General features: G+C 41.2%; 1 protein-coding gene across 5 annotated transcripts in view; it reads right to left on the bottom strand.

Moving 5' to 3' along the window:
* Positions 1–21,959, bottom strand: part of CDK18 (cyclin dependent kinase 18) — a 95,631-nt gene that overhangs the window by 28,364 nt on the left and 45,308 nt on the right. For all 5 annotated transcript variants that reach the window (XM_044446007.1, XM_044445971.1, XM_044445997.1 and 2 more), the window contains exon 2: positions 11,819–11,967. In XM_044446007.1, the coding sequence (XP_044301942.1) occupies positions 11,819–11,942 (124 nt within the window). In that variant the 5' untranslated portion in view covers positions 11,943–11,967. The remainder of the gene's footprint in view (positions 1–11,818; positions 11,968–21,959) is intronic.

The raw sequence follows: 21,959 nt of genomic DNA, 5'->3' as shown, positions 1-21,959 counted from the left end.
CAGAACAAAGACCTGCGAGTCATAGGATGGTCAGCATACCCCGACCTCGCATCACGTTTCGAAGTAGACTGCTCAAAAACTGCCGATCTAGACATACCCTGAAGCTTGGTGTCCTGAATGTGCATCTCACACGTGTATTGCAACATATATTGGGAACAAGATTAAGCTTCACATATATCTCGATAGTCAGTTACTGGGGAAATCCTTCAAAATGAAAGACTAATAAAAAATGGCAGCGCAGATTGCCAGTGCCAATGTAAACAAGGCAGATTTAGTTAAAGAGACTACTGGGAAAGAGGAAACGAGTACATCATGCCATTATATACAAATGATCATGTGCCCACTACACTGTGTAGAATTCAGGTTGCCTGGCTTCAGAAAGGCTATCAGAAAAGAGGAGCTGGAAAAGGTGCAAAGAAGAAAGCAGGAGGAAGAGATACAATCGTTCAAGGATTTAGAACATTTTCTCAACAAAGAAAAAAATAACCAGCCCACTCAGTCAGTGATAAAGTGAAAAGTCAGTGCCTGGGCGAACAGACAGCTTCACAGTATCAACCGTACTAGGTACCTGCTCCCTAACCGCCTTCATCGGGGTATTTATTAGAGATGAAGGCAAACCCTTGGCGAACACTGCAGAGACCTGTTTGATTCTGCTCCACTTTTCATATGGATTATGGCAGGCCCTGAAACTCTGAGCTTAATGAGGCTGCATACAATATCAAAGCAAATTAAAAGGGAAATTGCAGACACTGCTGCTGCCTCTGATGAGTCCTGCTCCTTTTATAAATATATTTAAACACTGCCTCTGCCAAAAACATGCTTTGATCTCCTGGGGAAAGGGGCCAGAATCTCTCTTTGCTTTGCTTGAATCACAACTTTTAATTACTTTGGTAAGTGTTAACATTTCTGTTCAGTTCTGAAGACTAAGCTCCACAAAAAAACTCAGTTTATTTTCTGCTCTGTTCTTTTCATCTATTGTTTACTTCCTTTCCTCAATGGAAAATCAGAATGTGCCTTGCTTCTATCTGTATTATTTGCTGGCCACCCTGAACTCACAATATCAATGACATTTACCTTTACAGCTTTTCTGTGAAGAGAGAGAAAAGATGGAGATAGCTTTCCTTACCGTATAACCAAAACCAGAAACCTAGAGAATCTTCATTGCTTTTCTAGGTTCATGCTGGGATTTTGTAGAGAAGGAGAATCTCTCCAGTTTCACACATTCAATGTTAGTCCCACTGCAGCAAAGGTGTTGTTCTTAGAAGGACCCCCAAGGGCTTTGACCACTGTGAATTGATGATATTTCAAGCTTTTCCATATGGGGCTGGGACAACAGGAGCTCCACTCAGCCGGCTAAACTTAAAATTCCTTCTGCATAGACTGTTGGGGCCTCTGACACACACCCTTTCCAGCTTGTACCATCAGCCTGTGCCAAGTCTAAAGGTGACACTGTTGGAACTCTTTGTGCCTGGTTAGAAAACTGTTTGCTTTTCTGTTGGTCATTTTAGATTTTCCTTGCATGCTTTGTTGTTCCCACTGCCCAAGGGCCATTAGCAGAAAGAAAACAAAATGTGGCTAAACCTGATGAAATGTGCTAAACCTGATAAGTTTCGTCAGTTGCAGCCTAGCATTGGTAAGGATGGACAGACTGAAGAAAGGTGCCTTGTCCTTGATCCCTAATGCCAGCAAACTGATATGAACGTAAGGCAAGACATATCTAGTTATTAGGACTTTTTAGAGACTTACAACCTGCTCGTCCCCAGGGTAGCTTACAAAGAATCAAATTTTCAAAGGAAAGCTATTTTAAAGAGCAACTGCATTAAAAGCAACATGATAGGCCATTGGTAGTTGGAAGCGAAATGACTTGCTGCAGGGTCCTTGCACAATGTAGAAAATAACTGCTTGTGATTCTACTTTAGCCACTTACTCCTCTTCCAAACTTTTTAAAACAGTTCTTTAACAGAGCATTTGGTATCAGATTACAATGTGTTAAGGAGGGACTGATGTTCAACAGGAGAGGATGAGGTAGATTTCAGATGCATTTTTAAGGTTTATGTAATTTTTTAAAAAGTGCATTCTTCTGGATTATTTATACAATGCCATCTATCAATACAGTAAAAAACTTGAAAAGAAAAACCCATGATCTTCTCAACACTCAGATTTCTTCATAGAAGTAATAATAAAAAACACGTGTCCTATCACTTGATCTGTGTGTGGTTTGTTTTTCCAGTATCTAGTATACATTATTCAGTTTTGGACAAAAGTCTTGCTTCCCTTATATAAATATAGCTCAAAAATTTTGATATCACTGCATATTCTTATATTTTGCTTTCCCATTCTCCAAATAAGACACTGTTGGCAGTGCTGATCTTTTCACTGTCCTGTATTGCTATTGTAACCAGACTTGTTTTAATAATGCATTTTAAATGAGATTTCAATGTTCCTGTGCAAAGCACTTAAAATCTTATTAATCATATGGTATAGAAGTAGCTCCAGTTCCATAGAGCTCACAGACTGCATTAAATCACTAACAGTCACCATTTTTGCCTTATATTAAGGTGTATCATACCCATGGGTACTGAACAGGTGAAGGGGCCAAAAGGAATGTGTGGGACCATGATGCCCTCAAAGATGATGCATACTCTGACAGTGTCCACTAGGCAGCATGGGATCAGCTCAGTTTGAAGGCATCCATTTCTCTACACACAGAGTTTTCTCCAGGACAAGAGATCCCTGACTGATAAGGGTTCCAGTCCCCATGGAGAAAATCCTTTGAGGATCGGAGTAGATCATCTCTGACAAAGTAACTCACATGTTGGATGGGGGCATGTTGCCAGGATTAGTTTTGTTGTCAAGGGGTAGTATTAGCCCACACAATACCAGTGGCCCCTTGATAATTTCAATAATTTAAGTCTGAATAGTGCCAATACCATCTTATTTTGCATTCATTTTTCATTTTCACACTTTTACTCATCTAGTATTCCCTAATTGTTATTGCTAATGGATCCAAGCACAATTCAAATATTAGGGCTGATAAATTGTGGTATTGCACTGTCAGCCTGAAAATCAATAACATTTGCAAATGGAAGTGGGAAAAAAAGCCTAGGACTTTGTTTTGCGCGAGGCAGAGGATCTTTCTCATTACCAAGTATTCTGTCCATTGTATGAGGAAGTCAAGCAAATATTCTTGCTTTCTCTCCTAGCAAGAACAAACATTTCAACATAAAATCACTATACTTCACTGACTAGAAAGTGGAGTGAAAACAATTAATTGGGTAATGGCCTTGCTTATAACTACAGTGGCAGAAATTGGAATGAAGGTAATCCAAAGCAAAAGCATAGTAAACTTGCTTGCTTTCCATGATGTAATTATTGTAAGTAACTAGCTTCTGTTTTGTATAAAATGTACAACTGCTGCTAGAAGAAGCAACAAAATATAAACACATGTGCACCTATGTTCTGTGTGTGGTCGTTACTACTATTGCTGCTGGTGGTGGTGCTATTATTTCTATGCTGCTCACTAAGCAAAGGAAACCAAAGTGGCAGTTGAATGGAGAAGATATATGCATACTCAGGCTTGTATCTTCATTCTTTCCTACTCATATGGAATATCTATTAGCTAGGGCCAGTCACTGTGCATCATCCTTCACTTCTATTATGCCAAAGGAGGCATCTTATTTCCCATTCCTATCAAGGATTACTAGGGTAAGGTGATTTTTAGAAGTGCATCCCTCTGGTATACTTGACAGACTTAAAAATTGTAGGAGGGTTTCTCGAAGAATATTCTGGGACTTCCAAACTGCATGGAAGGTGCGCTTTAAATCTGGAGGAAGAATTATGTGCCTAACAGGCATTTTATAGAAGCTGAGGCTATCTTACTGGCTGTACCTCTTTGTGGGATTCAGTCAGTGTATCTGCCTATCTTAGGCTTATTGGTTCTTGTGCATCACAGTGGAAAAAGGTGTTCCTCCGTTATTCTGCATGCCTGATTTTTCATCAACATTTGTGTTTACAAAGTATCTTTTATTAGACAGATTGAGGCAGCATCCAGTTACCAGAGGCAGTATGCCTAAGCGCAACAGTTGCTGGGGAACCTGGGCAGGAGGGTACTATTGCATTCGTATCCTGCTTGTGGTATCCTGTGGCCGGCTCCAGCATGAACAGAATGCTGGGTTAGATGGACCACTGGTCTGATCCAGCACTGTTCTCCTTATGTTCTTAACTCAAGATACAGACAGGGAGAACCAGCTGGCACTAGATAACTCCACTTGCTCACCTTTGGTCCAGCAGCTGACATTTCTAATATATTGGGAAGCATTCAGTAGCTACACAATTTAACTACCCCATGTACCATGTGGCTTTCACATCAGAATGGTTTAATGTGATGTAGTAACAGTTGTTAGAAAGCTGATATGGAGGGCTATACCTGCTTTAAGATTCTGTTCTAGTGATTATCGGGATAGTTAAATGGATGCATATAATTCCTGGATACATTATACGTAGATATATAACATTTTATTGCAGTGTTGATTAACATGCTAGACTAAAATGCATTCAGCCAATTTTAGCATTCAGTCCTAGTCATTCAGATGCGGTTCTTTTTCTCAATTGCCTGGAAGCAGATAATGTGCACATTATCTAGAAGGTTACAATATTTTTAATATAGTTTTAAAAATCAGCCCAAAGAATCTTGCAAATGATGATCCTTGTCTTTGTTCACTGAGCACTGTTTGCAATTGTTATCCTTGTACTGTTATGAGTATACAGTCTTGTTTGTATACATTTATTTGCAAATAAATTTAAATGGTCCCATGCACTAATTTTAAATAAACGATCAAAACTATATATTTAAAAATCCATTCTCCTCCAGTTTTCTGTTTCTCCCACCAGACACTCAGAATTCTATGGCCAGGTCTCAGTTTCATGGGCTCTTTTTGTCTCTCCTCTTCTTCTACTTCGGGGATTTCCTTGCTTATACCTGCTAAACCAAACAATTTGATCACCCTCTTTGTTGTATGGATGATGCACATACTTACGGATGTATAAGTATCCGTACTCACCATGGAACTACAGAAATAAAGAGATTTCGGACAACAAAGCCCGGGCCATACCTTGCATTTTTATATGCAGTTCAGATGCTTCCCAAAGCTAATACTGTAGTGCGCTCTATGTGGGGCTGCCCTTGAAAATGGTCTGGATACTTCAGCTGGTACAGAACACAGCTGCCAGGCTGCTGAAGGGGACTGGTTATTATTCTCATATAACGCCAGTCCTCTACCAGCTACACTGGCTTCCAGTTGAAGTCTGGGCTCAATTCAAGGTGCTGGTTTTAACCTATAAAGCCCTGAACAGCTTGGGACCAGGATACCTGAAGGAGCGCCTCTTCCCTTACATGATGTTGTAAGCTGCCCCGAGGCCTTGGCAAGGGGCGGCATAGAAATGTTTTAATAAATAAATAAATGCCCTCATGCCCCTTAAGATCTGCGGGAGAGGCTCTGCTCCGGGAACCCTCTTTAAAGGAGATAAAAAGAACATCTACCCGGAGGCAGGGCCTTCTCTGCAGTGGTGCCCAGATTATGGAATGTACTCCTTGGAGAGGTGCACCTGGCACCAACTTTATATACTTTTCGGCGCCAGGTTAAAACCTTTTTATTTAATTGCTATTTTAAAAACTAATATTTTATCGTTAACAGTTACTCTTTTTTGTTTTTATATAATCTTTTATGGAATTTGTTATTGTTTTATTGTTTCTAATTGTATGTGTTGTGAGCTGTCCCGAGATGCCAAGGCATGTGGTGACGGCATATAAAAGTTTTAAATAAATAAATAATTAAATAAATACAGGAGTTGGAAGTTTCTTTTCTTTTCTTTTCTTTTCTTTTTTTTTTTTGGGACAATGTGTTAGTTCAAAGTGGAAGAGGAAAATTCCGAGATCCACAGTCAACCAATAGTTTTATGAAGATCAACCAGAATGATACAAAAGAGAAAGCAAGCTTTTGAGTTCTTTTGAACTTAATCAGGCTGAATGGTAAATAAAGTATGTGTGCGGCAGCAGATGGGGAGCAGCGTGTATACAGAGAAGCTGGATTGATGCTGCAGTGCCTTAGTCACAGTCTTAAGATGAAGAACAGGGAGAAGATGTAGATTTAGATGGATCAGGTCCTCCTATATGGTTAACTCAATACTTTTGCAGACAAAAAAGCACATATAATTCTTTATACAAACAGAATAATTAAAAACAAAACACATACAATTCCCTATTTCAGGAAATCCTTATTCAGCCTGAAAGCAAACATACTGGTAGGTTAGAGGATGGGCTCCCTCAATTTTTTAAGTAGGCAAAACAATTCACAGGTCTCCTTCACAGGGTTGGAGTTCACCAATGTAAGCACTATAAAAATGTTTAGTATTTATATAGAGTAGAGTTGGAACACAGCCTGATATCATCAGGATTATTCCGCCTGCCTTTTTAGCTTCTACTGCCACTATGTCCCTGATGTTTAACCTTTAGACAAAGGTAAAAATGAAACCAAACAACAGACACCATGTTTCTGAAATCCCAAACACAGTAAAGAGATTTTTCCTATTCTGTGGGATACTAAACTGAGAGACAATGAGGTCTGTTTATAACCCAGTGAAGAGTTTGTGGCAGAGAAAAACATAACAGTACTTCAGCCTTTCCTAACTCTCCTTATTGCCAGAATCTGGGCAGCTCTGGGGTGCCATCTGGTGGCCAGAGCTGAAACAGTCACCTGATGAGCCTCCTGATGAGCCCCAGCTGGGAGAAGAGCTATATGAGAGCAAGCACCCACAGTAGCTACCTTAGCAATGCTGATCTTTTTATTAGTTGTGGTTTGCCTTGTTTTATAACATCAGTAACACAGATCTTCTTGCTTGCTGTACTGTGTTCCGGTGCTTGCATCTTGTCTGATCTAGTTCCTGCTTTGTGTGATCTTGTCCTACCTTGCCACTTTGCCTTGCTTGCCACACCTTCTGCTGCTCCTGAATGCTGTCAGATTACTCTGCTGCAGACACCTGTTGCTGGCTTGCCCTGATTATGATTGTGTTCCCTGTTCTGTTTTGTCTTCCTTGTTTTGAATCTCTAGCTTGGCCATTACCATGCTTTTTGGCTTGCTCTATTGTTTACTCCCTCCTTCATGGATCACTGCCTTGTCGTGGCGAAGGGGCTTGCGTAGCTCAATGAAGCTATGAGCTATGCTGTGCAGGGCCACCCAAGACGGACAGGTCCTAGCAGGGAGCTCTGACAAAACGTGATCCACTGGAGAAGGAAATGGCAACCCACTCCAGTATCTTTGCCATGAAAACCCCATGGACAGTACCAAAAGGCAAAAAGATAGGACGCCGGAAGATGAGCCCCTCAGGTCAGAAGGTGTCCAATACGCTACTGGGGAAGAGCAGAGGGCTAGTACTAGTAGCGCCAGAAAGACTGAAACAACTGGGTCAAAGCCGAAAGGACACTCAGTTGCGGATGTATCTGGTGGTGAAAGGAAAGTCCGATGCTGCAAAGATCTATACTCCATAGGAACCTGGAATGTAAGATCCATGAATCAAGGCAAGCTGGATGTGGTCAAACAAGAGATGACAAGACTGAACACCGACATCTTAGGAATCAGTGAACTAAAATGGACAGGAATTGGTGAATTTAATTCGGATGACCATCAGGTATACTACTGCGGGCAAGAATCCCTCAGAAGAAATGGAGTAGCCTTCATAGTCAATAAAAGAGTAGAAAAAGCAGTACTGGGATACAATCTCCAAAATGACAGAATGATCTCAGTTCGAATCCAAGGCAAACCATTCAACATCACAATAGTCCAAGTCTATGCCCCAACCACTGGTGCTGAAGAGGCTGAAGTTGACCAGTTCTATGAAGGCCTACAATACCTTCCAGAATTAACACCAAAAAATGATGTCCTTATCATCATGGGGGATTGGAAGGCTAAAGTAGGAAGCCAAAAGATAACCGGAATAACAGGCAAGTTTGGCCTTGGAGTACAAAATGAAGCAGGGCACAGGCTGGTAGAATTTTGTCAAGAGAATACGATGGTCACAGCAAACACTCTTTTCCAACAACCCAAGAGATGACTCTACACATGGACATCACCAGACAGTCAACACAGAAATCTGATTGACTATGTGCTCTGCAGCCAAAGATGGAGAAGCTCTATATAGTCAGTAAAAACTAGACCAGGAGCTGACTGTGGCTCAGATCATGAGCTTCTCGTTGCAAAATTTAGGCTTAAATTGAAGAAAGTAGGGAAAAGCACTAGGCCACTCAGGTATGACCTAAATCATATTGCTGATGAATATACAGTAGAGGTGACAAATAGATTTAAGGAATTAGATCTGATAGACAGAGTGCCTGAAGACCTATGGACGGAGGTTTGCAAGATTGTACAAGAGGTAGCAACTAAAGCTATCCCAAAGAAAAAGAAATGCAAGAAAGCAAATGGCTGTCTGAGGAAGCTTTACAAATAGCTGAGGAAAGAAGGGAAGCAAAAGGCAAGGGAGAAAGAGAAAGATACACCCAATTGAATGCAGAATTCCAAAGAATAGCTAGAATAGATAAGAATGCCTTCTTAAATGAACAGTGCAAAGAAATAGAAGAAAACAATAGAATAGGGAGGACCAGAGATCTCTTCAAGAAAATTGGAGATATGAAGGGAACGTTTCATGCAAAGATGGGCATGATAAAGGACTGAAATGGCAGGGACCTAACAGAGGCAGAAGAGATTAAGAAGAGGTGGCAAGATTACACAGAAGAACTATACAAGAAAGAGCTTAATGTCCCTGATAACCACGATGGGGTGGTCACTGACCTCGAGCCAGACATCCTGGAATGTGCAGTCAAATGGGCCTTAGGAAGTCTGAGCAACAACACAGCTAGTGGAGGTGACAGTATTCCAGCTGAGCTATTCAAAATCTTAAAAGACGATGCAGTAAAAGTGCTACACTCAATATGCCAGCAAATTTGGAAAACTCAACAGTGGCCGCAGGATTGGAAAATGTCAGTTTACATTCCGATCCCAAAGAAGGGCAATGCCAAAGAATGTTCAAACTATCGTACCATTGCACTCATTTCACATGCTAGCAAAGTGATGCTCAAAATCCTACAAGCTAGGCTCCAGCAGTAAGTGGACCGAGAACTACCAGAAGTACAGGCAGGATTTTCAAGAGGGAGGGGAACTAGAGATCAAATTGCCAACATACGCTGGATCATGGAGAAAGCTAGGGAGTTCCAGAAAAACATCTACTTCTACTTCATTGACTACGCTAAAGCCTTTGATTGTGTGGATCACAACAAATTGTGGCAAGTTCTTAAAGAGATGGGAGTACCTGAACATCTTATTTGTCTCTTGCGAAACCTATATGCAAGTCAAGAAGCAACACTGAGAATTGGACACAGAACCACCGATTGGTTCAAAATTGAGAAAGGAGTTCGGCAAGGCTGTATACTGTCTCACTGCCTATTTAACTTATATGCAGAGCACATCATGAGAAAGGCGGGGCTAGATGAATCACCAGTTGGAATTAAGATTGCTGGGAGAAATATCAACAACCTCAGATATGCAGATGATACCACTTTAATGGCAGAAAGTGAAGAAGAACTAAAGAGCCTCTTGATGTGGGTGAAGGAGGAGAGTACAAGAGTTGGCCTGAAACTCAACATTAAGAAAACTAAGATCATGGCATCTGGTCCTCTCACTTCCTGGCAAATAGATGGGGAAGAAATGGAGGTAGTGACAGATTTTATTTTCCTGGGCTCCAAGATCACCGCAGATGGGGACTGCAGCCCAGAAATTAAAAGACGCTTGCTCCCGGGGAGGAAAGCTATGGCAAATCTAGACAGCATACTAAAAAGCAGAGACATCACCCTGCCAACAAAAGTGCGTATAGTCAAGGCTATGGTTTTCCCAGTTGCAATGTATGGCTGTGAAAGCTGGACCATAACGAAGGCTGAGCGCCGAAGGATTGAGGCCTTTGAGTTGCGGTGCTGGAGGAGACTCCTGCGAGTTCCCTGGACCACAAGGCGATCAAACTGGCTAGTCCTTGAGGAGATCAACCCTGGCTGCTCTTTAGAAGGCCAGATCCTGAAGATGAAACTCAAATACTTTGGCCACCTAATGAGAAGGAAGGACTCCCTGGAGAAGAGCCTAATGCTGGGCACAATAGATGGCAAAAGAAGAAGGGGACAGCAGAGAATGAGGTGGCTGGATGGAGTCACTGAAGCAGTTGGTGTGAGCTTAAGTGGACTCTGGGGGATGGTGGAGGACAGGAAGGCCTGGAGGAATGTTGTCCATGGGGTCACGATGGGTCGGACACGACTTCAAGACTAACAACAACAACAACAATTGTTTACTCCTGGTTACTGACTTTTGTGTGCGTCTTGATTAAGACTTTACCTCTGACCCAGCTATCAGGCTTTGAACAGGGTTTAAACCCCACCCTGCCTTGGGTCCTGGAGTGCTCTCTTGATCCCTGCTGCCCATACCCTGGCCCCAGACACTTACGCTGCAAATACCTTTATTATATTCTCACTTCAGGAAGGATTGCAAGTTTGATAGAATAGTTAGAATATTGGACTAGGACTTGGAAGAGGCAGGCTTTAGTCCCTACTTAACCATGAAGTTTACCAGATGATTTTGGGCCAGTCACTTATTCTCAGTTTTACTTAACGCATAAGAATTATTGTGATGATAAAATAGAGGGGACACCTACGTAAATCACTTGCTTTCAAGATATAAATATAGTTATTAATGATGTTCAGAAACTGAATTTCTCTGCAGTCAAGTAGTATCACCAATTTAGCAACATAGGTTTTTTTTAATATGTCAAAAAGGGGAGAGATGTGCCCTTTCAGGTAAGATATGAGGGGACATAGGCTTTTTCCCCAATTTTCATGTGTTTCTTAAAAAACATGTAAAGGGTCACTGTGACTGTTTTCTATGTGCAATTGAGAAACCAGTCCTATGGATAGAGCCCTCATTGCATGCGACTCTAACGGTGTTCTACACCTGTTCTAATGACCACATGTGGGTCAGCGCTAGAGCTTCCTCTCCCATGCATATTTATTTTAGCCCTTTGACACATCTCTTTGTGACAGACCTGAGAAACTGTCAGTTCTCCTGGAGGTTTAACCTGGTCTTCTAATTGGGAAATATACCCACACTGCTCTTATTTTTTTTAATAAGGTGGTATTTCAGTGCATTACAAATACACACTACAGAAAACAGCACTACTTCAGAACTTGTTGGCCCCTGGCCAGTCAAAACAGCAGGGATAGAGAAGAAAGGTCTGGAACAGATACCGAATTCTGTAGGCCTGGTTTCCCATTGGGTTCATGGAGGTATCCTTGAAGAAAATATGCATTCTTCTGCTCCTTTCTATTCCTCCAAAGGGATTACGCATGACTTCTAGGTGGCTGGTAAAATATTTTATTCTAACTGGTGTTTTCTATTTTTTTCCTAAATAGAGATCAAAGGTTTTAAACCTCTTCTTGGTCACGGATACTGCTTTAACTGTGCTATTGTTTGAATTGGCATTGTGGTAGTCTGTTTTATAACCTACCTTCAAGGCCCTAATTAGCGCCAAAATGCAATGAAGCATCCTGCTCCCTTGGGCAGCACATTCCAATCACTTCATAAGCTATAATGGCGACCAAACAGGTATTGTGCACCATTATGAGGATTTATCATAATTTCAGAGGATTGCAGCTTTTTGGAATGGATTGTGTTGCCTCACCTGCCTGCACCCTGCCCAGTTCAGTCCAGCTGACTAACCCCTCCTGTTGTTTTACCTTCATTCCTCCTGTTGTTCAGCTGGTTGAACTGCTCTGTGAATTCTGCCAGTGATTCTTCAATAGTCTCTGTCCGGGGAACCGAAAGGGAAAAACGCCGCTTGAAAGTTTTCATCTTGTTCATTGTATCCTGTACAGCAATGTAGGATCTGAAAAAGAAGGAAGGCAAATGATGGAGTCTGGTTACATGAATGAGTACTGGGCTTTAGTGTTGGAATCCAAACATGAAAGGTTAACTTGGCTCCACTGAAATCATATCTTTTTTTATCCAGCAAAGACTCTGCTTCCCTCAGGAATAATTCACTTCATCCAATTTTTGGTTGGGGCTCATTTAATCACTTACAAAATTCATATGTAAGCCATCCTGAGGCTGCGGCAAAGGATGGCATATAAATGTTTTAATAGATAAATAAAATAAATATGCTGCTCCATATTCCAGTACGAAGTTTCTGGAGCAGTGAGCAATAAAAGATGAAAGAAAAACAATGTACTAACAAGATCAGTAAAAACATCAATAAAACCATGGCTGGATAGATCAGGAAGGCTTTCTGAAATGACAGTGTTTTCAGGAGGCACTGGAGACAAAGTGTGGGTGTCTGTCTGACCTCCAGAGGTCAGGTGTTCTACAAAAGAGGAAGCATCACTTTGAAAGCTGTTCTCCAGGTGAACTTCAGTGGGGCTACAGGTCCATGAAGAACCACTAGGAGCATCCTGATGACCTCAGGATATGCTAGTACCAAAATCTTAGTCCACTACTGAGTAGCAGCCAGTACAGTTTCTTCAGCAAAGGAACTGAATGCTGAAAAGGGGACCACCATACCACTAATAGTCAGAACTTGTCTCTAGTTTAGCACTTATATTTCATAAAACTGTTCTAAGAAACATTACCAAGAACATTTGGAATCAATCTTGCGGTATGTGAAAGCATGCTTTGAAAGCTTGAGAGGCATTATCTTTGAATTCTGAAGAAAACTATCAAAAACAAAAAATGAGCTCATCGCACAGTTTCCTCTCAGGCTGTCTGTATTCTAATCAAGCCACCTTTCCTGGCCTTTACCTGAGAAGGATGAGTCATTCTAAAAACACTAGCAGATGGTTACTGTCTGCAGCTTCAAACCAGCTCTTTTCTCCTTTGCTTTTCCCAGCTAAACTTTAACCTAAAACTAATAAGCAACCTGAATTCTCAGCAGCTGGGGGTGGCTAAATGGGAAAGCTATGATTCCTCACAAAACATAAGCTCCCTTTAAGAGAAGGGCATCTTCAAAACAATTGCATTTTGATGTAAAATATGGGATGTGGGCTGTATATCAAAAGGAATGACAAATTATGCAGGCATTATGTAGGCAAAATCAGGCCTCCTTTATTTCTGCTTATATGCAGTTATACTTTGCAAGCTTTGGCTGGAGAAATAACATCTCAGTGGAGATTATCAGAACATGGCAACTCAAAATGATACATCTAATGCCATAATTAATTGACTTTGCCTTCAAAGGAACGTTTCAGTTGTTAATAGGCAGATATGCATCCAGGTCATGCAACTACAATCTCTAGCATCCACAGCCTAGTACCCCATATTCTTCTTATAGGTCATATGCCACATAAGGCATCTTTAATATTCTTGCCATTTCTCACTGAAAGAGCAAATAAACCCAATTAGGTAAGTTTTGAGTCTAATATCAAAACTACAAGGAAGGTGGCAACTTATTCACAGATTTGTATATGCTAGCTTATAAATAATTACTATAATTGAAACAGAAATACAGTAAATCTCACCATGGTGGAGAAACTGGCCATACAGAACACAGAGCTACCCCAACTCCAAATGCTGTAAATGTTCTTTTCTATCCTGCTGTTCTATTTTAGGGTTTTATAAGCCACCTAAATTCTATGAGGAGGAACAGGTAGAAACACTTAAAATATAAAATAAAAAAACGTAAGTAAAATGGGTGGCTTCAGTGATTGACTGGATAAATATATATTGGGGCTGCACTACAGAGATAAAGCACTCTACCTGGAATAAATAGCTGGGCATTGGAGGAGGATTTTGTGGAACAAGGAAGGGGTAGGCAACTTTCAGGGTCCCGTGGGAGCTTTTGGCAATTTGATAGACTGCCCTGGCCATTGTCACAAGGTCGTCATGGAAGGCATGGCTAGTCACTAAGGGCAAGTCGCATGGCTGAAGGGCTGAATGTAAAGCAGGGGCCAGATCTGAGCACAGTCAGCTTCCTGGGCCTCACAGTTCAAAGTGCCCTCTTCTTGTTACCCCACCCCGCAACTTTCAGTGCTGCCCAGAACCATCGAGAAGATGCTACAGAGGAAATCACTACCCCGAAGCTCTCTACTATCTTCATTTTATAAGAAATTCTCAGCTGAATGGTGACCCAGAGACTTCCATGGCAAATTAGGGTGATAGCACCTGTCCATTCTCAGTTTGCTTTGAAGCTATGAGAGCTCCTAGTAAGAAGACTCTGTTATGAGAAACAACATAGGTGGGGAGAGGCACCATGCTAGGCTCAAAGAAGGGTGCCCATGGCTTCCGGTGCAACAGAGGGAAGGGGCCATGGTGTCCAGGGCTTAGTGTAACATGCAAATGCCATCGACCCAGTGGAGAAAGTGAACACAGTGAGATTATATTTGATTTCAAATTAAATTTCCGAAAAAGTGAGGGTTTGTTGAAGGAGAGTCAAGAGGACAAAATCTTCAATGGTGTTTAAAACCACAATAAAGGTTTAGCTAGAATGTATACTACAGGTTAGAAAAGATAGAAACCAAGGCTGATCGAATATCAGCACTGACTAGTAAGGAGGGTCAAGGAAGAAATAAAAAGCAAGAAGGCTCCCTTCTTGGATGGCTGTAAGTTGCCTGCTGCTGTTTCAGTTTTGAAAGGGGAAATATTACCTAAATGAGCACAAAAATATGTTTCTATTACAGCAAGTAAAAATCTGACAATCACTGTGGAAAACATTGCTAAAATGCAAAGAACAAACATTGCTATAAATACATCAGCACCAGGAAGCCAGCCAGGGACTTACCCTGTGCAATTGATTGGCATTATGTTCAGGACAGACAAAAGGAAGTACATCTTCATACAATGTGCAATTAGTTCATGGAATTTGCTGTCAACTAGCTTAGAAGGCTTTAAAAAGGCACTGAACAAATTAATGGAGAATGAATCCTTTAACAGATATTAGCCATGACAGCTAAATAAAACCTGAAAGTGTAGAGGCAATAGGACACACAGTACCATTTGCTGCAGGGCAATGGAGGGGAATATCATTCTCAAATCTTGCTTGTGGTCTTTGAGAACAGACATCTTTTCATATGGCACTTGTTAAGCTAATGTCCTGAAGAGGCTATTTTAGTTCTGTGACATGCCAATGCTCAACAGTCCTCAGGTAAATAAAGAGTGCTTTTCTGTGCTTTTCTGAGGTTTGTTAGAATTGTTCTATGCTTTTGTTCATGCATGTGTGTATGTATTAAAATAATACATATCAGGATAACAGCAGGACTCCTCAGGAGACCTGCCAATAAATATGCATACAGACTTGGAGCGTACAGTTCATGCCCTGATTGTTTCCGGCATATATAAATGCTAAAATCTTTTTCACTTCAGGGATTGACTGTCTTTGTCCAACTGCTAAAATGCACACACCTGCAGTGTGCACACAGTGCTATTTCCAATGTGATTACCTTCCTTTGCTCTGCTGGTTCTTGCAGCTGCTCAGCAATGTAGATGCAACCAGACAGAACGTATCCTTAGGGAGTGGATGACAGAAATGTATAGTGGGGGGGAAGAGATTTACTTCATTTGGCTTTTCTTTTTCTTTTCTTTTCACTGATTTTCTCTTCTTCCTGGATAAATTACATCCAGCTTTATTCCTGTAGCACCCCTTTGCTTTCTTTTCATCTTCGTACTATTTACAATTCTATTATTCCTGGTCCCCCCACTTCACATTTCATGTTGGAACATCCTCATCAGGCCCCCTCCTTCAGCCAGTCTCCATTCTTGCCACCAGGTATCATTGCTCCTTATTTTCTTACCACTGCTACTGCTTGCTTGGCCACAGCATCCTATCTGCCACCACTGTATCCTCTTCACCACCACTGATGCCTAGGCCAGTGCAAGAGGCAGGTGAATGAGCAGGATGCAATGGTGAGGAAGAAAAGCAGCTCCAGGTAGCTCTTGTCAATGGAGCCTTAGTGGGATGGGGTCCCATGGCAGGTGGCCAACCGGACCCTAGATACTGGGTCTTGTTGGAAATGGTTTTGTCAGTCCTTGAAGCATGGAATATCATCATGAATAATGTCATCACAACAGAAGCAACAGAAGTTGGAGAAAGGGCTGGGCTGGATTTCCCAGGCTTCAGAATTGTGCATAAACCTTATCTCCATGGCCATCAAAAATATATAAAACATGTAAGCAGAAAATACGTAAGCCTTAAGAATTCAACTTTCCTTTGGAGCGCCATGTTGCATAACTTTCCATTTTTCTTTAAAGCATGGTAGACACAGCCCTCTCTGGTACTCGATATTTCTGAATGCAAAAGTAATTTAAAAGCAGTACTCCAATTGCTGAAGTAACTTATGGAAGCAAATTGTTTTTGTTATTCTCAATCTTGAAATATGTATGATAACATATTTCCATTAAATGCTGAATTTTCTTATGAAGACTACTCCCATCCTCCACGATAAGAAAGGCTTTGAAAGTGTCATGTTGCCTGTGACTTATGGTGACCCTATGAATCAATGCCTCCAAAGTCTCTTCTCCTTGACAGCCCTGCACAGCTCTTGCAAATTCAAGAGTGTGGCTTCCTTTCTGGAATCAATTCATCTCACAGATGGTTTTCCTTCTTTTCTGCAGCCTTCAGCTTTCCCTAACATTATTATATTCTCCAGTGATTCTTGCCCTCTCAAAATGCACCTAAAGAGTGATAGCTTCAGTTTGTCATTTTTGCTTCCAGGGAAAGTTCCAGCTTGATTTGATTTAGGGCCCACTTGTTCGTCTTCCTGTCAGTCCAAGGTATGCACAAAGCTCTCTTCTAGCACCATTATCATATTTCATCCTGTCGGCTTTCTTCACTGTCCAGCTTTCATACTATGCATTGTTTTTGGGAATACAGTCATGTGGATGATCTTGGCCATGGTTTCCAGTGAAAAGTCCATAACTTGATGATCTTTTATAGTTCCTTCATTGCTGTCCTTCCAAATCTCAGTCATCTTCTAATTTCCAGACTTCAGTATGTCTCTGAATTGATGATATGGCCAAGATATGGAAAATCTTTCACAAATTCAATGTATTAATTGTTGACAAAGTTGTATAATTCTTTTGTAATCCTGTTTTTTGTTAATGTTTTTGCTGCATTCCTGCTTGTGCATGTTATTCTTTCATTTTCATCAGGAGTCATTTCAATGTATTGCTGCATTTTACCAGTAATATGGTATCATCTGCATATCTTAAATTAGTAATGTTACCTTCTGTCAATGTTCACTTCTTCTTCCTATGATTGTTTGCCTATAGGAAACCATTCTGTTTCTCCCTATTCCATCCTAACAATGCAAGTTACACATCAGGATGATCAAGTCTGAGGCAGAGTCATGCCTTTCAAAAACAGCTCATGATCTTCTCATGATCCACGCAATCAAAGGCTTTGCTGTAGATTCCCAAGATTGGTGGTACCGCCTGCCCCTGGGGGCAGTGGAAAGATCCAGTGGGGCAGTGATTGGTCATTTTAAATTTGCAGTAGAGCAATAGACCTAATACAAGGAAAGAGGAATGGTGGCACTAGGTTGGTGCCAAAGAGGAAAGGGGATGGCAGCCCAAAAAAGTTTCAGGACTGCTACTGTAGACTATAAAGCACAGACTGTTCTTCTGAAATACTTTGGTGTAGTCCAGTAACCAACATATATTTGAAGTATGGTTTCTAGTGCCTCTTCATTTTTAGAATCCAGTTTGAACATCAGGCATTTCTCACTCCATATATGGCAATTTTTTAATTGCAACACCTTTTCTTACATGGGAAATTAATGCAGTAGTCCTATACTTGCTGCACTCTTGAGGGACTGGAATACATATCAAATGTTTCCAGTCAGCCATTGTTTTGTTTTCCACATGTATTGGCTATCTTGTTAGGATCTGGACTAATTCAGTCCCTGCAGCTTGGAGTATTTTTATAGCTACCCTATGGACCAATAGCACCCTATGGAAGCTTTATTCCTTCCAAGAGTTTTCAAAGCAGCTTTCACTCTGCTTTCTGATATTGAAGACTCTTGCTCATAAGATTCTTTTTCCAAGGATTTTGACATCATTTTATCTCTCCTGTATGGTTTTTCTGTATATTGGAAAGAATATCTTCTTCTCTTTATTCTGGTCAGATAGTATAGTCTCCAATTGGTCTTTGAGCATTTCTAATCTAGGATTGTATGTCCTTTTGAATTCATTGGATCTTCTGGAAGTGCTCTGGTTTTTCCCTTATGATGTTCTTTACTCTCTTTAGGCTAGTCATTTTAATAGTTCTTTTGGTCCCTATACGAAAGTCACTGAAAAAAATGTATTCAGGATGCTGATCCTATTTCTTTCAACTCTGGCTTTTCCTTCTTGCCAGTCCTTTGTGTTTTGTCTATCATCCACCTAGGCTCTGCCCCCCACCCCCATTTTTGCTACTGGGGTTGTCTTTTTTTTATTCTTCCCTTATTTATTTATTTATTTATTTGGAAGGTTTCTATGCCACCCCATTCGCCAAAGCCTAATGTCTTTGGTTTCAGTCCACAGTTCCTCAGACTCATGGTCAATTGAATCCAGTAATGGAAATCTGTTCTTTATGTAGCCTTTAAATTCCTCAGGAATGTAACTTAAATTATTTGGCACTATCCTTCTGTTAGTGATCTTTTTCAATTTTACTCTTTTTATATATTAGGAGTCTGTAGTCACTGCCAGCATCTGCTCCTGGGCTTGTTCTGGCAGCTAGAATGCAGATCTTCCATCTCTGACTTCCAATTACAGTCTAGTTGATTTCTACTTTGGCCATCTGATCAATGTCCATGTGTGTACAATCCTCTGAAAGATGTGTCTGAAATAAACAAAATGTTGGCTTCACACAGCTCATCTTCTGGCTTCATTTCTGACCCAGGTCAAACTCTCCCACACCATTTGAATCTGTTTTGTTTCCTGCTTTTGTGTTCCATTCACGTATTATCAGCATGTCCTGTTTGCATGTGCCATCAATGTCCTCCTGGACATGCGTGTAAAGGTTCTTGATATATTCTTTAGCATCTGTTACTAGAATGCAGAATGATGGTTTATACTGATATGTTTGCTGAGAACTTTGATAGGATTGAGTCAGACTTTGCATTATCGTCTCTTACTGCCTGTGCTATATCTTGCCTCAGTATTATATCCACTCCGTTTCTTCTGAGTTTGCCATTTTGAGCATAAAACACTTGGTTTCTCTAACTAAAAATGCCCAATACCAGTCCAGTTTAGTTCGCTCACACTAAGTAGTACAATGTGCAGTAATTCAGTTTCTTGTTTTACAGTTCCAGCTTGTGTTGGTTCATATTTCTCAAGTTCCAATTGTAGGGGTTGGATGAACCCGAGCAGAATCCACCCCTCTAGAATTCACAGACCCCTGTCATGCTTGGTCCTATCTTACAAAGTGAGCCGAATTGACAGAAAGTCTACAAATGCTCACAGAACAAAGGCTGCACAACAACCAGCATCCTTCTTTCACAGCAGCACAAACAGCTTTCACTTCTTCTTGTTTCATCATAGGGTGGCTTACCATCGCCACCTTCTGCACAGTACTAACTAGAATTAGTTTCAGTGTCACTGTCAAAAGCAGTTAATCACAAAGAACTCATTAAAGAACCCATGATTTATGGTTCAGTAGTGAACTGTGGGTTGTTCGCTCTGGTTTGTTGCCTTGGGTGGGTTCAGACAACACAGTCTGTCCTTCAACAGACCACAGTTCAATGACAACCCACACTGAACCCTTGAGTGTGGGTTATGTTGTCTGAACCCAGCCCTCCCCCACCCCCCCCCCCACACTCTTTCACTCATCTCAGCACACAGGGATGATCAACACAGAACTCCACTTCTTTTGCACTGAGATCACAATGTACTTCTCCAATGCAAATCAGTTGAAATGAAAAAGACTACACATGGGGATGTCTCCTTCCATGAGCCTTCTTAGGATATTTGTGCTCATGACATTTTGCTCTTTGGCAGGCTAGTGGGTGCACAACTGTGCCAGCAGAGGCAGCATGTTAGAATGACCGTGTGCCACTTTCTCCAGAACAATTTTTGTGGCAACAGTGCAACAGGAGAGAAATTCAGTGGAGGTAGCAGCAGCAGCATTTTGGACATCTTTAAGAAACTGCACAGAAAGGACTCTGAAAATCAGATGTGGCTTGCAGGTCACAGGTTTTATATATGGGCTCTGTTAAGATGCACAGTGCAGAGCTAAGTGCCGGGCCAAGGTGTACTTTATTCCCTAGCTGGTCCTATGGTAGGACAGATGCACAAAGGATGCATTCCAGACTAATGTGGTCAGATGCAAGATCCAGAGCTAATGCATTGCCCTGCCATGGCAACAGAATACTTGGGTTAAAACAACCATATCAAAAAGCTTAAAAGATTATCTTCCAATGACACAAACATTCTGCTGGCCAATTTACTGCTGTTGCAAGGGGACATTGGTAGGCTACTGCTTGATTTATCCTGCCCCAAAGCACAAGTAAACTGGAGCATCTAAGGTGCTTTTTAAGATCACTTTTTTAGTCAGGATAAGGCCCATCTTGAATAGTTGCCCTCTAGAGATGCCAAGCAGCTTTTGCTGCTCCTATGCACATCAGCACCATGCCCAAAGTGTAGGGATGTATAACAAATCCATTTAGGGGTGGAAAGCCACCAGGCTTCTCCAATTTGCCCCCACCCCCAAACACACACACACAGCACATGAATGCACTCTCCTACCTCTGTGCTGGCACCAACTGACTACAGCACACATTGAGCCAGATCGCAGATTTCTATCGGAAAGATGGAGCCCGATTTACTTTTTCTAAATCACCAATGGGATGTAAAGAAATTAGCAACAGAAAAACACATAGTTTAATGTGGCTTGCATGATTTGTGCACATTTTGCCAAGCCACATCGTCTCCCTGGTGACTTGCTTTTGCCAAAAACTGCCCAACTTGCACCTAGGAAGCAGCAGAACCACGTTTTCTGGGTTCTGTTTTTCAAATGCTGCTTTTATAAAAAAAGGATCCTTTTGCACAAAACAGCACCTGGAAAACTTGCAAATTGTGTGAGTCCCATTAAAATCATGTGTTTTCTAACACCGGTATCTTTACATTCCAATGGTGGTGTCAAAAGTGGATGCAAATCATGGTCTCCTCTGCTGATGGAAGTCTGCTTAAAAAACAAAAAGGATTTGGCCTGGTTCTGCGACAGGGGATTGGAGGCAGGTGGGAAATCTGTCCAGTTCAAGTGCATTTTCCTATTTTGGTACATGCCTTCCACGGGGCAGCTAAGGATCATATTAGGGTTGCCTAGCAACTACATTTTCCCCTTCTTTTCACTTACCAAAACAGGGAAGCTAGCAAATGAGGATAAGGAGAGGAAAGGCAGAGAATTGGGGTTGGTAAGGAGAGCTGATGACAAAGAGTCTTAATTTATAGCATATCAAAGCCACTGTCAGCTACTTCTACACCTCTGACTAATGAGCATATAAGTTTGTACCTTATTTCTACACCTTTATCTTCACATATGGGCAAATTATTAGAAAGGAACAAAATCAGATTCTTCTGATAAAGCTGTTAGTTGCAGAACAAAGAGGGGACTGAGGTTGCTTGGATTTTTTAAAAAAATTAATCAGACTTGCAGTTGTTGCTGACTCTAGAAAGCACCCCCAGAATGCCAGTTTGAATTAGCCACACAGGAAGTGGAATAAATGAATATGGGTTTGTTTAGCACTCTTGATGCAGCTTCAGAAACTGAGTTACACTACTGTGGTAAGCAGGTGCTGGGATGCTTATCTAATTCAATAGAAATTGCTGCTAGACAACTAAGCAAGTGGCAGGTCACTGTAGCAGCAGAAGAGCCAAACCACACATTTCAGCACCGTTGCTTTTATGCATAGATGC

The sequence above is a fragment of the Varanus komodoensis genome, unplaced genomic scaffold, assembly GCF_004798865.1.
Source record: "Varanus komodoensis strain SLA01 unplaced genomic scaffold, ASM479886v1 scaffold1, whole genome shotgun sequence".
NCBI lineage: Eukaryota > Metazoa > Chordata > Lepidosauria > Squamata > Varanidae > Varanus > Varanus komodoensis.
This window is presented reverse-complemented; position numbering and strand designations above follow the sequence as displayed.